Source organism: Camelus dromedarius, chromosome 9 (genome assembly GCF_036321535.1).
Source record: "Camelus dromedarius isolate mCamDro1 chromosome 9, mCamDro1.pat, whole genome shotgun sequence".
In the NCBI taxonomy this organism is placed as follows: domain Eukaryota; kingdom Metazoa; phylum Chordata; class Mammalia; order Artiodactyla; family Camelidae; genus Camelus; species Camelus dromedarius.
The window spans coordinates 18,571,185-18,588,884 of NC_087444.1; the positions used below are offsets into that span (position 1 = coordinate 18,571,185).

General features: G+C 48.0%; 2 protein-coding genes across 5 annotated transcripts in view; both read left to right on the forward strand.

Annotated features, from left to right (window-relative positions):
• HIPK1 (homeodomain interacting protein kinase 1) overlaps nucleotides 1–8,329 on the forward strand; it is a 48,186-nt gene extending 39,857 nt beyond the window's left edge. For 3 of the 4 annotated variants that reach the window (XM_031457858.2, XM_031457857.2, XM_031457859.2), the window contains exons 14-16: nucleotides 421–662; nucleotides 2,285–2,415; nucleotides 3,516–8,329. In XM_031457858.2, coding sequence (XP_031313718.1) covers nucleotides 421–662; nucleotides 2,285–2,415; nucleotides 3,516–4,004 — 862 coding nt within the window. In that variant the 3' untranslated portion in view covers nucleotides 4,005–8,329. Of the gene's footprint in view, nucleotides 1–420; nucleotides 663–2,284; nucleotides 2,416–3,103; nucleotides 3,210–3,515 lie in introns of all 4 variants that reach the window. The other variant, XM_031457860.2, reaches the window with a different exon arrangement.
• A 1,413-nt stretch (nucleotides 8,330–9,742) lies between these two features.
• OLFML3 (olfactomedin like 3) lies at nucleotides 9,743–12,752 on the forward strand. Its single transcript, XM_010976144.3, has 3 exons — nucleotides 9,743–10,122; nucleotides 10,823–11,108; nucleotides 11,423–12,752. The coding sequence occupies exons 1-3, from the start codon at nucleotides 10,009–10,011 to the stop codon at nucleotides 12,241–12,243; spliced, it is 1,221 nt and encodes a 406-aa protein (XP_010974446.1). The 5' UTR covers nucleotides 9,743–10,008; the 3' UTR covers nucleotides 12,244–12,752.
• The last annotated feature ends 4,948 nt before the right edge of the window (nucleotides 12,753–17,700 follow it).

Sequence of the window (17,700 nt, forward strand, 5' to 3'; positions counted from 1 at the left end):
GAAAAAAAGTGGTGTTTGAAGAATACTGTTGAAATAACTGTGAATGGGAATGGCTGCGAGGCCACATGAAACAGTTGTTGGAGGTGCGTGCTCTGCAGTCTCTCTGTCCTGGGTCTGAATCCTGTCTTCACCACTTACCACTTACTTAGGTTTCTTCATCTCCCTCTGCCTCAGTTTCCTCATCTGCAGGGCAGGCCTAATAGTACCTACTTCACAGAGGTGTTGTGAGGGTTCAGTGAGATGTGTGTGGAGTGTAAGAATAGTGCCTGGTGCATAATCCACACTCAGGAGTTTGCTGCTGCCACTGTTGTTATTATTACTGTCATCATCATCATCATCATGGTTATTTTGGGAGGACCAGAGACCATCAGAGAAACATTGCTTTTCGTGTCAAATTTTCATGTACTTTCTTCTCCTCAGCTCTGGCCTGAAGGCAAGGTCTAATGTCATCAGTTACGTCACTGTCAATGATTCTCCAGACTCTGACTCTTCCTTGAGCAGCCCTTATTCCACTGATACCCTGAGCGCTCTCCGGGGCAACAGTGGGCCCCTTCCGGAGGGGCCTGGCAGAGTCGTGGGAGATGGCGCTGGCACCCGCACCATCATTGTACCTCCACTGAAAACTCAGCTTGGTGACTGCACTGTAGCAACCCAGGCCTCAGGTGAGTATCTTCACAGCTAGACTTGAATTCTTGGTGTGATGTGTGCACCTCTCATATTTTGCTCTAATGCACTTATGCCAATGGTATGGACTGGTGGCATAGATTTTCTTAAAAATTAATTAATTCAGAAATCAGTTCCTTGTGATGTGAAATTGTTTTTGGCCATCAGTTTATCTTCCTATGTTTATTTTGCTTGGATTCATATACAGATGAGTTTGCAGTCTCAGAAGCATGCTCACTGTTGTTGGGAGAAGGTGGATAAGCGCATGTTGTGTGGCAGGGAGTGTTGTTTTTTTGCCACAGATGATTCGACTTTACAATCCAGAAGTGAACAGGAATTGATAATATTACAAATGACTGCAAAAGTGTTTTGGAAAACAGTACTTTAGGTCTTTTCTCACCCAGCGGCCGGTGTAGCAGTGATGCTTTTGTGGGTTTTATTATCAACCTGATTACCTCCATCTTTTGTGCTCTGTTAGCTGCTGGGTGTAGGCTCCCTGGTCCAGTTACTGGGTAATGCTAACTGCGGTAACAGGCCCGAGTTTTCCTGGCTGGACATAATAGAAGTTTACTTGTTGTTCGCATGACTTCCCAGTGCAAGTCCTCCTGGTTGGGGGGCCTGCAGAGCCTTGGAATCCTCGGCGTTCAATCAGGAGAGACTAGGGAGGAGGCACACATAGTTTTTAACCCCTTTAGCTCTGGAAATAGTGAAAACTCATCACATGGCCCCACCTAGGGGCAAGGGGGTCCAGGAAATGTAGTCCTTGTCTGAGCAGCTGTTTTCCTGTGGCAACTCTAGACACCAGAGGAGGGGAGTGTGAAATGTTGGCATCAGTGTAGCCATCTCTTCCATACTTTTATAAACTAGTGTTTTACTATGAGTTACATTCCTGCCAAATGGAATGTGTCTGCATAGACAGGGCTCTAGCTTGAAGGTGTGTGGTTCTCCTCAGAAGTAGACAACTGTTCCATTGCAGACAAGGCACAACTTCCTGATGCCAGGCTACTGAGCAGCATGATTAGGAGCTCTGTCTGCTGTTGGGTCCAAAGAAAATAGGGTACTCCACAAGCCACTGAATAAATGCTCCAGTTTTCCTAGTGGGACCACAGAAGGAAGCAAAATTTTGGAAATTGATCATGCTTATATTCAACTGCCCAGCAGTTTCTTAGAATTTGAAGACAGTGAATGCCTAGCAAGATATAATCTTGACTTCCTTTAAATCCTTTTGACACTTGAATGTTCTCAGTATTACCAATATCTTACTCAGTTTCACACTGTCATTTCTGTTCTTGTTCAGACCCTTCCTACATAAAACTCTAGGCTTCTTGGGAGGAGGGACTGTCTTACTTGTGTTTGTATTTCTAACAGTACCTTACATATTTACTGTAATGTTTACTGAAGCGAACCTTTTGAAGATCCTTTATGGAGCTTTGTAGCAAGACAGAAAAGAAATGAATAATACAGTTTTTATTCTTCTAGTGTAAATGTAACTGAGAAAATAAGATACACACGAAACCTTAACTCTTGCAAACATGGCCTGATTAATAAAATGCCACCTGAGGTTTAGCTCAGTGATACTGAGCCGATGTCTGCTCATGACTCAGGCCTGGCCCTTTCCTAGGTCTCCTGAGCAGTAAGACCAAGCCCGTGGCCTCGGTGAGTGGGCAGTCGTCAGGATGCTGTATCACCCCCACGGGGTATCGAGCTCAACGCGGGGGGACCAGCGCTGCACAGCCACTCAACCTTAGCCAGGTAAGCGCTAGGGGCTGCTGCCTTCTGTTTGGGGACCCCCCTATTGTTCCTCTCTGGAGAACCCTGCTTCTGGCTGGACTGCTGAATAAAGCTAAATGAAGCCCCTTTTGTGTCAGACAGTTGGTGTCCCGTGGCCTGCGTCATTCCTGCATGTGCCGTGTCTTCAGTCCCTCTGTGTGTTCAGGATATACATTCCAGCTTCTCCTTCAGACCTCCCTAGTCTGGCCTGGAAGATTAGAGAAATGTCTGGAATTTAGAAAGAGCCTAGGATGCTTTAGTCCGTGCCTGGTTCTACACCACCACATGCACTGAGACCAGATTCTCTTCCTTTACCTCTCGGGTCATAAATAACCTGAGCCTTACACTGTTTACTTGAGCCAAGAGGCAGTGAAAAGCTTTCTGGCCACTTAATCAACTCATTCTAGTCCTACGTGTTGCCTGAGTCAGGGATTTGGGGCTTTTCCCCCAGATCTGATCCTCTGATGGGGTGGGGAGGGTCACTCTTCCGTTTGTGTTCACTTTTTCCTCAGCTAAAATTCTGGTGCTTGTATGATGTCTACCAGGAGTGAGAAAGTGTGACTATGAGGGTGTAACTGGATGTGTGCACATGCAGGTGTGTTTGTATGCGTGTGAGAGAGAAAGCATGTGCAAGTGCAAATGTAAGTTCGAGTTAGTGCATGTGTTTTAGGCTCCACAATTCAAGAGGGATATGAAGAACTTAGAGGAGAACAAAAGAAAACAATGGCAAGGAAGAAAGGTTAGGAAAAATTCAAAGTCACTGACGCCAGAATAGGGTGAGTTGAGTCAACAGTTACTCGCTTGCAGGAGTGGGTACCCCTATGAACTTTTGATTCCCCCTTTCCTCTGTCATACTTGAGAGCAAACTGCTGCTATTTGGGCTGGGTTAGGATCTATTCTGCCAAGAGGCAGAGGGATGGATGGCTGACTTCTGACAGCATTGCCAGTCTGGGAGATTCTGTGCTATGGCAGCCCAGAAGTGGTATAAGTTAGACCCTCAGCTCTCAACTTGGCCTTGGTGCCTTTGGTGCCCTGAACCAGCGTGACCTTGGGATTCCTCACTCCCTTCTTCCTTCTTCCAGAACCAGCAGTCATCTTCAGCTCCAACCTCGCAGGAGAGAAGCAGCAACCCTGCCCCCCGCAGGCAGCAGGCGTTTGTGGCCCCGCTCTCCCAAGCCCCCTACGCCTTCCAGCACGGCAGCCCACTCCACTCGACGGGGCACCCACACCTGGCCCCAGCCCCTGCTCACCTGCCGAGCCAGCCTCACCTGTATACGTATGCGGCCCCCACCTCTGCTGCTGCACTGGGCTCCACCAGCTCCATTGCTCATCTCTTCTCCCCACAAGGCTCCTCAAGGCATGCTGCAGCCTATACCACCCACCCGAGCACTCTGGTGCACCAGGTCCCTGTCAGTGTTGGGCCCAGCCTCCTCACTTCTGCCAGCGTGGCCCCTGCTCAGTACCAACACCAGTTTGCCACCCAGTCTTACATTGGGTCTTCCCGAGGCTCAACAATTTACACTGGATACCCACTGAGTCCTACCAAGATCAGCCAGTATTCTTACTTGTAGTTGGTGAGCGTGAGGGAGGAGGGGTCAAGAACCTGGCCCAGAGTTCTTAGTAATGGGCTGTGATGAACTCCTCCCCTACCCTCTCCTGAAACTCCTTAGCCAGCAACTTGCTCTGCAGGGGCCCACTGAAGCAGAGGGCTTTTCTCTGGGGAACCTGTCTCAGTGCTGACTGCATTGTTGTAGTCTCCCAAAGTCTGCCCTGTTTTTTAACTCTTTATTTTTTGTGACAGCATTTTTGGTATTTGGGAGAGTTCAGATGCCCATCTTCTGCAGTTACCAAGGAAGAGAGATCATTCTGAAGTTACCGTTTGAAAAATATTTTCTCTCTCTGACTTGATTTCTATAAATGCTTTTAAAAACAAATGAAGCCCCTCTTCATTTAACTTTGTTTTATTGTAATTGCTGGTCAGAGGAAAAATGCTGATAGAAGGACTTGAAATCTGATAACAAGTAAGAAAAGAAAATTCATTGCTTTCTGCTTGTTTAAAACCAAGACCAATTTAATTGCTTATTTTAAAAGCAGCTTGCACAAGTCTGTATTTTACTATCTCGCATTTCTCCTCGAAATTTTACCTTTGCTAATGGGACATTTAAACTTACACTGTTTTCTTTCCATGTCACGTGATACTTAATGGGAAATTGTTGTTTTTGCAAAACTGGCTACGTACTGCTCTGTTACTATTGGGATTCTCTCAGTTGCTCCTGTGTTTATTATAAAGTAGTGTTTAAAAGGCAGCTCACCATTTGCTGGTAACTTAGTGTGAGAGAATCCGTACCTACCGTGAAAGCACCAGGTGTTCTTTTTAAATGAAGCCTTGTGCGTTCTTTTTAAATTATTTTTAAAGAGTCCTTCTCTCTCTGATTCAGCTTAAATTTTATTATCGGAAAAGCCATTAAGGTGGTTATTATTGTATGGTGGTGGTGGTTTTATTATATGCAGAATCTCTTTGTATTACGTGATACTGGCATTGATGAGCTTTGCCTAAAGATGAGTATGAATTTTCAGTAATACACCTCTCTCTCTCTCTTTGCCTCATCTCTCCCTTCATTCTGTGTGGTTTATTTGGGGAGAAAGTGAAAGGACCTGAAACCAGATGTAAGAAGGTCGTGTATAGCTTTTATACTTTAAAGTAGCTTTCTTTGTATGCCAGCAGCAAATTGAATGCTCTCTTATTAAGACTTATACAATAAGTGCATGTAGGAATTGCAAAAAATATTTTAAAAATTTATTACTGAATTTAAAAATATTTTAGAAGTTTTGTAATGGTGGTGTTTTAATATTTTGCATAATTAAATATGTACATATTGATTAGAAGACTATAACAAGCAATTTTTCCCGCTAACCCCAAATGTTATTTGTAATCAAATGTGTAGTGATTACACTTGAATTGTGTATTTAGTGTGTATCTGATCCTCCAGTGTTACCCCGGAGATGGAATTGATGTCTCCATTGTATTTAAACCAAAATGAACTGATACTTGTTGGAATGTATGTGAACTAATTGCAGTTATATTAGAGCATATTACTGTAGTGCTGAGTGGGCAGGGCCATTGCCTGCAGGGAGAGGAGACCCTTGGAATTGTTTTGCACAGGTGTGTCTGGTGAGGAGTTGTTCAGTGTGTGTCTCTTCCTTCCCCTTCTCCTCCTTCCCTTATTGTAGTGCCTTATATGATAATGTAGTGGTTAATAGAGTTTACAGTGAGCTTGCCTTAGGATGGACCAGCAAGGCCCCGTGGACCCCGAGCTGTTCACTGGGATTTACCAGAACAGGATTAGTAGCTGTGTTGTGTAAATGCATTGTTCTCAGTTTCCCGGCCGACACTGAAAAATAAAAACAGCAGCTTCTCTCCTTGACGGCCACCTCCACCCCTTTCCATTTTGGATTCTCAGCTGAGCTCTCACGGAGGCGTTTTCCCCATGCGACTCCCTCACTGTGCGTTGCTACCGTGCTTCTGTGAGAATTCGGGAAGCAGGTGAGAGGAGTCAAGCCAATATGAAATATGCATTTTTTTTCTTTTTTTTTTAAGTATGTGCAATCACTTTTAGATGAGATTTGTTTTTTCCTTTTCCCACGTGGCAGTCCTTCCTGCACATAGTCGACATTCCTAGTACAATATTTGCTTGTTGAATAAAAACATGTAACAAATGTGTTTATACCAAAGAGCCTGTTGTGTTGCTTACCACGTCCCCATACTGTGAGGAGGAGTCTAGTGATGCCGCTGTTGACAGGGAACTCACAGAAAGGTCTCTTAGTTGGTGAAGAATATTAAGAAGGAACCAAAGCCTGTGAGTCATTGGGCTTTTGAGGTTTCTTTTTAACAACTTGTATATTCTTGGGGCCCTTCAAACTGTGAAATTGTCCTTGTACTCTTAGCTCCTACACGGATCTGGGTCAAGTAGAGGGTAGTGGGGATGGCAAGTTCCTGCCCGTAAAAGATTTGGGGGAAGAAGGTTAACCCTGAGATGTAGACGTGTTCCATCTGAACTGAGAATTGTGTATTTGAGGGATAAGTCTAGGACTGGTTCTTCGTGGAGATGGTGTCAAGGAGGTGCAGGATGGAGATGGGAGATTTTCATGGAGCCTGGTCAGCAAGCTCTGTACCGGGATGGACACCGAGGAGCTGTCAAGGTATTTGGAATTTCTTCATTGTAAGGAGGAAGGGCTTTCAAGAGGGGGCAGATGGTCAGTACAGCCTAACAGGAACGTGTCGGTGTTTTCTGAATTTTTTTAATCATCATATTGAGTTGTGTTCTCAGCACCATGTTGGTCAAGATACCCAGGCAGTTTGTATAGTTTCTGTCATTGGTGTTATACAGCTTTTTGGCCAGTGTGTGATCTTTATGTCTCTCTTTGCTAAGCACATTCTCATTTTCTTGCTCAAAGGCAGATCTAGTTTCTAATGGAAACATTTTTTGTTCCTTATCTTTCCTTGACAAGGGATAAGATTTGTTATTTTTGTAAGAAATGAGATGCAGGAAAAAAAAACACGTAACACTTCACTCTCGTCCCCATCCCCCCCGCCCCGCCCCGCCCCCAGTCCAGTAAGGGGATACCACTTAAGACAGGAGTCTTAACGGGGAGAAGGCGATACCAGGCGCTTGTATGTTACCTTAATCACCTTACTAGCAATGTGTGGCTTTAAGAATTTTAGACATTTTCAGTCTTAGTCTGCAAATTGGCGTTTCAGATTTACCAAGATAAAAACCCACCTGTGTCTACTGAATGTGTATGTGCTCAGTGTGGCTTTAGATTCCGTCCCTGGGGCTGAACTTTGCTGGCCCTGACAGGACGGGGGAAGCCCATGAATTAAGTGAGCAGCTGGTCCAGGTCACAGTGGCCTGGCCTCCGACCAGCTTAAGGCTCTAAGTCCTCTCAGAACTTGTTTCCAGCTTCTCCCCTTTAGGGTGAGAGAGAAAGTGGGAAGGGTTAGGTCCAGCCAGTCTCGGCTCATCTGGACGCTCTGTCACTGCGCAGTTTTTGTTAGCTCCCAGGAGGTGATACTGCTGTCACTGCTCAGCTAAAATCCCAGCCCCAGGAAGAAGAACCCCATTTAAGTAGTTCTGGTCATCCATCGTCCTCCACTTGAGGGGCTCAGCTTGACTCAGCTTGACTGCCCGTAGCCAGGCAAGCACAGTACTGTGTGTTTTATTCAGCATTATTATGCAAAACGCCACTGGTTAGGATGGTTTGTTTTAGGATAGGAAGTGAAATTGCCTCTCAGTGACAGGAATGACCCAAGCCTGCTTCCTATTTCGATTTTCTTTTTGTTTTTTAAACTGATGGATGGTGCAGCATGTCTACATGGTTGTTTGTTGCTAAACTTTATATAATGTGTGGTTTTGATTCAGCTTGAAAAATAATCTCACTACATGTAGCAGTACATTTTATGTACATTATATGTAATGTTAGTATTTCTGCTTTGAATTCTTGATATTGCAATGGAATTCCAACTTTATTAAATGTATTTGATATGCTAGTTATTGTGTGCGATTTAAACTTTTTTTGCTTTCTCCCTTTTCTGGTTGTGCGCTTCTTTTACAACAAGCCTCTAGAAACAGTTTCTGAGAATTACTGAACCCTGTTTGTAATGCAGATGTACTTAGGGAGTATGTAAAATAATCATTTTAACAAAAGAAATAGATATTTAAAATTTAATACTAACTACGGGAAAAGGGTCCATTGTGTAAAACATAGTTTATCTTTGGATTCAATGTTTGTCTTTGGTTTTACAAAGTAGCTTGTATTTTCAGTATTTTCTACATAATATGGTAAAATGTAGAGCAATTGCAATGCATCAATAAAAATGGGTAAATTTTCTGATTCATGTGGCTGTGTTTGACTTCTTTTATAGGGGGACAAAGGGAGTGGCTAAACACATTGCATCTGAACATCAGTAGTGTTAGAGACAAAGTCTTTCTTCATACAAATCTCCACAGCAGAATAGGAGTGAGTAGGGAACACTTCCCAAGAATGGAGTGTCAGGGCCCTATGAAAGAGGCAGAAACTTCGGACACAAGCTAATTAAAATCTGCTTCCTAACGTGATCCACCAGATATCTCAAGAGCAGAATGAGAATAAGAACAACCACAAGGAGATGCTGTTTTCCCTTCCTTTCAAACTGCACTGTTAGAAGCATTTTTTTTTGAAGAGGAGATTTTTGATCAGATTTCTCTTGATTAAAGTGAGTAAAATTTCTCATGATGAAGAATTAGAGATTTGTCTACATTCATCACTGCAGGTCTCTGAATAATCACTATGTTCATTTGACTTCTTTTGATGCATGTGTTTCAGGACAGGTGTACCTTAACAGTGGTCATTGTTCATTTTGGGCTCCTGCAGTCATCATTGGGATATAGAAATGAGGAACATTTAGAAACACCCTTTTGGACCATAACCAAGAGAAATTATCACTAACCCCTTCTCCCCAGACAATAGGGAGGTCAGAATACATTTTATTTTGGTTTAGACTGCAACATACATTTCAAATTTTTTTTCTTTAAATGAGTGTAAAATTAGTGTGAGCTCAGTGACTACTTCCCAGTTTTGGTAAGAATATACCTAGAAGCTTTGGGGCAAAGGAAGACTATATATAAAAAGGCTCTGTTGTCAGTCTCGCTTCCAGATAATCAAGAATTAATTTACTAGTTTCTCAATCACCTGTTTTGGGTTTTTTTGTTTGTTTGTTTGATAGTTTAATCTCAGCTACATTCTCTTTCTTAGGTTAAATCACAGAGAGATTGGGGTAGCCCCATAAGTAATCGGATAGTCCACGGGGAAAGCTGCATTGTAATCACAAAAACCCCTGTAAATTCAATCTGCTTGGCTTACTTCGTGGAAAATTTTCCACAGGAGGTGAAGTCTAAGCCTTGGTTTCCCTGTAAATCCTGAGGTGATACCAGGTGCTTGGCACAAGATGGCGCCAATGAGCTGTAGAAGAAGGTGGTACAGCCTTGCCCAGTGTGGCCCTTTTTCCCACCTCTTCCCCTCAAACCTCATCCCCTCTGTTTCCAGCCACCACTAAAGGCAGAAACCAGTCCATGCTGTTATTTTTGGGAGAGGGAAGGATTCATGAAGCCTGTTTCTTAAGTCAGCACTGGAGGCATTCTAAAACAGGAATAGAGTTTGCTGCGTCTTCTCTGGGGCCTCTGCCTCCCCCTGCTAACTCCTTTTCCTGGATGACTGCCCAGAAGGCCTTTGCCCTAGGGTTCCCAGTCTCCTACCCCTCCTGAGTGGCCTGCAGCCTAGGCGGGAGGTGGTTAAGCTTCTGGCTGCTCTGCAATAGGGCCATCTGTGTTTGATCAATCCGAGCGAGCGGAAAGGAGGGGGTGGGGGCCGTAAAGACTGTGAGAGCATTCCAGAGTAGTGAGAGAGACCCGGAGATCCAGAAAGAGAGAAGGCACCGCCCCCACCCCGCCTCCAAAGCTAGCCCGCCGGCTTGAGTGGAAGAGGCCGTCTGCACACGACTACACACTCGGTCTCCCCTGGCCCCACTCTCCGGCTGCCATGGGGCCCCGCACTCCTCTCCTCATCTTGTTCCTTTTGTCATGGTTGGGACCCCTTCAAGGACAGCAGCACCACCTGGTGGAGTACATGGAACGCCGACTAGCTGCCTTGGAGGTAAGTGACTCCTTTCTTTTCTGGCCCAGCCTGGAAGGATTCCACATCTGTTGATTTATCCAGTTTGTCAGTGGGTGAATGCCAAGTTAGGGCTCTGTAAAGACCTACAGAAAACTCCATCTTTTAATAAGAGGATCCTCAAAGTTGCAAGCCCTCCTCTTTTCCCCACACACAAAGAGCAATTCCAGAGCAGATAGACCCTTTTGCATTTTACCTCCAGGATTAGATGGGCTGAGGGAACAGAGTGGCCATGAGAGCTGGAATTGTGGGGCTGCATCTCAGGATGAGCTAATGATTCTGCTAAAGTTGGAAATTCTCAGAATATCTGCAACTCTCTGCCTTTTTAAGTTTGAAGTCTGTAGCATCTTAATTCCCAAGAGGAAGACTGTATAACGGAGCAGAGACCCTTTCTCACCCTCCTGCACTTAGACGGCCCTAGAAGCCCAGATGACTCAGTGGCATTGCTCACAGAGACAGTCTGCAGGACTCCAAGTCGGGATGGAGGCCTAGGTGAATCTTAGCCGGGCTCTTTGCACATTTAGCACCTCTGAACATTTGGTTTCTTTTCCGTGGGGTTGAAGGGGATGTTGATGCCTGGCTGAGTTTGTGCTTTTTGCCATTCCTGACTCCCTGGTTGGGCCTCTCCCTGGCCGGGAGTTGTAACCCTCCAGCCCTCCCTCCTGCTGCCCCATCCCTTCAGGAACGGCTGGCCCAGTGCCAGGACCAGAGTAGTCGGCACGCTGCTGAGCTGCGGGACTTCAAGAACAAGATGCTGCCGCTGCTGGAGGTGGCCGAGAAGGAGCGGGAGGCGCTCAGAACTGAGGCAGACACCATCTCGGGGAGAGTGGACCGTCTGGAGCGGGAAGTGGACTATCTGGAGACCCAGAACCCAGCCCTCCCCTGTGTAGAGGTTGACGAGAAGGTGACCGGAAGTCCCGGGACCAAAGGCAAGGGCAGAAGGAATGAGAAGTATGATATGGTGACAGGTAAGCAATCTGAACCGACCCCTGACACTCTCAGTACCTGTATATTTCCTTGGTTCTTTCTTTTTTTCTCCCTATCCCAGTCCATTTGGCTCTGTCTTCTGGAATCTGTCTTAGGGAAATCTCTATAATAACAGGTTTGTTAAGGAGAGTTTCTGAGGACCCACGCACCTTTTCCCTAATCCCGGTAAGAATAGAGGCAGCCACTGGGCAAATGCTGGCTCTTCTCCAAATGGCGCCCCCTGGGGAGTTCCTGCACTGAGCATCTAACTCTTGCCTGTGTTTCCTTGTCTTATGCTCTTCTCCTTTCCCACCAGACTGTGGCTACACCATCTCCCAGGTGAGATCGATGAAGATCCTGAAGCGTTTCGGTGGGCCTGTGGGCCTGTGGACAAAGGACCCATTGGGGCCTGCCGAGAAGATCTACGTGTTAGATGGGACCCAGAACGACACAGCCTTCGTCTTCCCAAGGCTGCGTGACTTCACCCTGGCCATGGCTGCCCGGAAAGCTTCCCGAGTCCGGGTGCCCTTCCCCTGGGTAGGCACGGGCCAGCTGGTATATGGCGGCTTTCTATATTATGCCCGGAGGCCTCCTGGAAGACCTGGAGGGGGCGATGAGTTGGAGAACACTTTGCAGCTCATCAAATTCCACTTGGCCAACCGCACGGTGGTGGACAGTTCCGTATTCCCCGCAGAGGGTTTGATCCCCCCGTACGGGCTGACGGCAGACACGTACATAGACCTGGCGGCTGACGAGGAGGGCCTTTGGGCTGTCTATGCCACTCGGGAGGATGACAGGCACTTGTGTCTGGCCAAGTTAGACCCACAGACACTGGACACAGAGCAGCAGTGGGACACACCGTGTCCCAGAGAGAATGCTGAGGCTGCCTTTGTCATCTGTGGGACCCTATATGTCGTCTATAACACTCGCCCCGCCAGTCGGGCCCGCATCCAGTGCTCCTTTGATGCCAGTGGCACCCTGACCCCCGAGAGGGCAGCGCTCCCTTATTTCCCCCGCCGATATGGTGCCCATGCCAGCCTCCGCTATAACCCCCGAGAGCGCCAGCTCTATGCCTGGGATGATGGCTACCAGATTGTCTATAAGCTGGAGATGAGGAAGAAGGAGGAAGAAGTTTGAGGGAGGCAGCTAGTTCAGTCTCTTTCACCTCCATACAGTTATATCCCTACTAAATTTCCCGCTCCTCCTCTTTCTCCCTATCCCAGTCCATTTGGCTCTGTCTTCTGGAATCTGTCTCCGAATGTGGGCAAGTTGTGATTCAAATCTCACATTTTTAGCCAATTGAAGCCAAATTCTCATTGCCCTTTCTTTTCATATGGGACTCCAGAGCTTGAAGAATCCTTTTAGACCTAAGAGAAAGCCCTAAAGGTTCACTCGTTCCCTCCCGCTCCCACGTCAAGGAATTTCAGGCCAGTCGGAGATGACCCAGACCCAGAGCTCTGACACTCGTGTGGGGGCAACCCCACGGATGAGGCAGCAGAGTATTTCTTGCCTCAGTGCAAGTCAGGGGAGAGAGGGCTAGGAGGAGACTTTCAACTCTGCCCTCCACCTCTTCCCACTCCAGTACCCTAAAGAATGGGACTCATTTTGTATTGCAGCCTTTTGCATTAAAAGGAAAATCCACTTTTCCTGGCCTGTGTTTGTTTGGGGTAGCCCTCCGATCGGGTTTCCTCCCATGATCCTCCATTTTCTTCTCTGCCCCATCCGCACTCCTTCAGCCACATTAGGGACTTGGCTGGGCTCCCTTGCTGAGGGAAAGGGGACTTCTCTAGGTACAGATTTGACTGGGAGGCGCCTGGAGAAGCGGCAGAATCCCGCCACTTCAGGAGGTTGGGTGAAAAAAGCCTCCGTCCATACCCACCTTCGTCCACGGCAGCCCTCCCAGAACCACCAGTGGCACTGTGCCTCTGGCCGCAAGACTGGAGCCCAGGGGCAGAGCTTCTAATTCCAATTCTCTGAGGTTTTGAACCAGAAAATGGATTTTAGTCACATTTAGTCTAATGTGGAAACCAGAGTCCTGAAGGCATGTGTGTTCAGTAAGAACTAAGTCTCACCTCTGGGATGGACTCTGCCTCCAACGCTGAACCCCGCTTCTGTCTCCAGCACCCGGCTGTCTCCAGTGCCAGGTTGCACAATAATGCTTGGTCAGAACCACTCTGATTTTCCTCCTGCCACGGCGCCTGCAGTTGGGGCGAGGAGGAGGGGCAGTGACCATGGCCCAGATGTTACTCTTACCAGTTTCCCAGCACATCCCTCTCTCCACCCTCCTCACCCCCACCTACCGACCCCAGTCCTGGAACCTGGTCCGGGAGGCCTGGAAATTTAACCCTTTCCTGCCTAGTTCTTTGGCCTCTGGTCTGGAATTGCAGAAGGCCACCCGGAGAAGGGAAAAGGGACAGGAGGAAGTGACCCGGGTTTTAGACTCCAGTCTCTAGGAATCTGCAGAGATCTGTACTGGCCCCACTCCAGCCTCTTCTTCCTTGTGTCCAGCACTCAGAAGCGAGGCTGTCTGATGGACGAGATCCACTGCTTTGACAGTGAAGTTGACCTCAGGCAGCCCTGGGAGTCCTCTTGGTTATTTACCTCACGGTGGGGAGGAAGTGTAACGAGCAGGACCCTATGGTCCTTCCTGGGACCGACTCCTCCCCCATACCCTCTCTGAAGGACCTAGATAATGGTATGTGGTGCACATTTCCTGAGTTGTTTTACAGATGCTAGAATCCTTACCCAATGGAAGATGTTAGTTACTTGATCACGAGCCCCCAGACCTATGGGCACCTAAGATTGATCATATTAACCCCTGTGACATGCCCTGTTACCTCAACAGCAACCAATCAGATAATTGTGCACAGCTGACCACAGGCCCGGGGCTCCCCTCTCTCAACTGGCTTTTGAAAATACTCAGCTGAAACCCTTCAGGGAGTTCAGGGTATTTGAAACAGGACCACCTGTCCTCTTTGCTTGGCCCTGCACTCAACCTTCCTATGCTCCAAACTCTGATGTGTCGGTTTGTTTGGCCTCACTGTGTGTTGGGTGCATGAACTTGCATCCGGTAACAAAAGGCCCAGGTCTTCTCTCCCAAGTCCGTCCCTGTCCTGTCCCTGCTCCCTAGAAGAGGGGATCCGTCAGGGCCTGTGATCCTCCATTTGTCATCTCTTGTCTCCCCCAGCAGAGCTGCTCCTGACGTAGGTTGGTGAGGAAGGGGAAAGAAAGGCAGTGAAGCACCTCACAAAGGCCCTATTGTAGGGAGCGGGGCGGGTGGGGGCTCACTCCCATTCAGTTCTCTCTAATGTGGGGCTGGCAGCAGTAATCACCGCCTGTCAGCCCACGGAGGGGTCTGCCCACGGAACATCTGGTTCCCACAGCTCACAGTGCACAAGGAGGGTGTGGAGGAGGGAGGGAGTTCTCAGCGGAGGCCTGGAGAAAGGGGTCCAGGCCCAGGAGGGCGCGTGTGCGCATGTGCGTGTGCACGTGGTGGGGCGCTCGTCTCCTTCCTAGTGTGACACTGTGTGTCACTGTCTGATCTTGAGCTGCTAGAGGGTGGGGCCGTGTCTGTAGAGTATCCTGACACAGCACCAAACAGCAGAAGCAGCTTTTTGACAACCCTGAGGAAGGAGTAACTCAGAGAGGCCCCGTGTAAGTGGCATCATCATGAGGAGCGAGTACTAACACTGGGTCCCTGCACCCCACAACGTGTGTGCCTGTCTTTGTGGCATCTTTCTTTGCCTGGTTCCTCAATGAGAGAGGGGGAAAAGCAGATTGTGTGTGTGTGCGCACCTGCCTCAGATTTCTTTGGAAAAGTTCACTCAGACTTCTCTGAAAGGGCAGAAATCTCTGGGGCCTTGTCACTTATTACTTATTGCTTTTTCTCTTTTTGGCTCCTGGACAACAGCTAGAGCTATCTTGGAAGCATTTTACAAGGTGAGTGGAATTGTGTGGGTAGATCCAGCCAAGTGTCCAGATTCATTAAACGAAATTCTCTGTTGCTCAAGGAGAGAGCCTCGGGGGCTGTATCCTACCGTCAAAAAGCAGCCCCACTGCCCCTTCTCAGACCCTCCATAACACATCACTTAGCAGAAATGGGTTATGAACTCTGGTTGGGGTTGAACAAGAGACAGTGGAGAGCAGAGGCCCTAATGGGGGAAAGAGGGGCTAAAAGTCTAAAGAGAATTTCCACGTCTGCTCCCAAGACTTGGCCCTACGACAATCAACAGCTGGGGATGGAGATGCAGGAAGAGCCTCAGGAAGCAGGAGAGGGGACGGCTGTCTGCCAGACCCTTGGTCCAGATGTCACCTCTCCATCCCAAGGCAGGGTTGCGAGGGCTCCCTTTACCCCTACTCTGCCCTGAGAGTTTCCCACCCTAACCTCCAAGCTCTCTTCCTGGTTCTCAATATCTTCTCCTCCCTGCTGCTGGTCTTTGTGTCTGCCTGCTGGAGAAACCAACGCATTTGTCTTGTCATTTTCATCAGGGAACCTGAGCCAATGTTGTCTGAGCCCTGGATGGTGGGGAGGGAGGGAGAGAGAGGGCAGATATATAAGGAATGAAGTTGTTGATTCAGCTGTCATCGCTTCCTCTGGGATCAGGCTCTGAGCTAAACAGGAACCAGCGCCCTTTCTCTCTTCCTCCTCCTCCAGGCTCAGAGTTTCTGGATCCCTTCTCAATCCCTCTCCTTGGATAGGCGCCCCCTTCCCTGCGGCTCCTGGAGCATCTCTTCCACTGCTCCCCATTTTACTACCTGGTTTAAGTCAAAACATGCCCATTTTGAGAATTGAGACTCTCTTGGTATTTCTCCCAGCCAGCAGCCAGGTCTCTCTGGGACCTGGGGTCCAGCCTCTCTCTGGCTGCCTCGGCAGTGTTGTCTCAGCTCCAGGAGGGCTCTTCTGTTCCTTCAGCCAGAGAGCAGAGGTCGTGCTTCTGCCCTTTGTCCCTCTCAGCAGCTGCAGCCTCTCCTCTGCCCCTGCAGCCTGACGCTTCCTCCTTTGCCACCCCGGCCACCAGGGCTGGTAAGCTCTCCTCTGCCTGTTCCTTAACTTCAGCTCGTACCATGCAGAGCTTAAAAGATTAAATCTTTATTTATGGATTTAATAACTCCAGAGAAGAATTATAAATGTGGAAACCAATGTATTACTTTGAAGGGCAGAATGAGAAATTAAAAACAAAGACCTCTCAGCACCTTCTCTCCAGGACACAGGGCTTCTGACAATGTCTGGAGTTGGACATATATCTGGGGTCTCTCCGGCCCCCCAAACTCCACCTTCTCTGAGAACAGACACCCTTACTTCCCATCCATAGCTGTGGATTCTCTCTCCTGGGGATTGAGACGTGTGGATCGGAGACGTTAGGTCTGAGAAAGCATCTGGAAGCATCTTCTGCCCTGCTATGGAGAGACAGTGAGAGCCAGACTGCAGGATAAAGGGCGAGGAGACACCAGGCAGAAGCAGAGACAGGAGTGCGAGGGCTGATGGGGCCAGTGCGCATGTCCCTCCTGTGGTCACAGTGCGTTGCTAGCCCTTGGGTTCTACAAAATGCCTAAATCCTTAAAATAAATACTCCTTTTCCTTGTTTGCTTTCCTTTTTTTGCTCAAGTTTGTATGAGTGTCTTTCTGTTTCCTCCAAGTCAAATACAACTCCTCATCTTTACCTTACCTTCCAACCAAAAATATCACCCCATCCCCTGGACTGTGGGGCACATGGCCTTGAGCTTTTAGTAGGTTCCTCCCTGCACACGACCCAGAGGACCCACCAGAATCAGGAAGAATCCGGGCAGGCCTGTCCTGAATCACTCTACCGCGGCTCCGCATGCCATCCCTCCTCCTCGCAGACGGCCTGCTCAGTGACCCTCTCCCGTTCTGGTCCCTCGTGGTGTGTGGTTTCTTCCTTCATCATAGCTTGTAGCACAGTGTTCTCTGAGACAACATGACACATTAGAGAAAAAACTTTATAGTCTGTCAAGCTTGGAGTTGGAGCAGAGCTCTTGTGTCGGAGTCTGGCTCTGCTATTTACTGCTCTGATGCCTCAAGCAAGTTACTTGCTACATTAACTATAAGATAACAATAATACTATTTGCCCAATACGATTGTTGCTGCGAGGATTAGAGACAATTTATGCCAACTCTTTCGCAGTGCAGGTGCAGACAATCAGAAGGTAGCTCGGGTAGGGGGAGGTATAGCTCAAGCGGTAGAATGCATGCTTAGCGTACATGAGGTCCTGGGTTCAATCTCTGGTACCTCCTCTAAAAATAAATAACCTAATTACCTTTCCCTGGCAAAAAAAAAAAAAAAAAAAAAAAAAAGTAGCTCTGAAACCCCACTTTGTTCCTTTGGAAGGCTTTTCTGACCTCTCCCACCCAGCAGGGCCAGGGGTCTTTCCTCTGGGCCCTGACTTACCCTGTGCAAATCCCAGTTGGAGCCGGTACCACAATGTGTTGTCTTGCTCATCTTTGTGGTCCCAGGGCCTAACACAGAGCCTGGCTCAGAGATGGGGCTCAGTTCATACTTGAGTTCGTGCTCCCCCATTAGACTGGGAACCCTTGGAATTCTGGGCGGATTTGTCTCCTAACTTAGGACCTAACTCA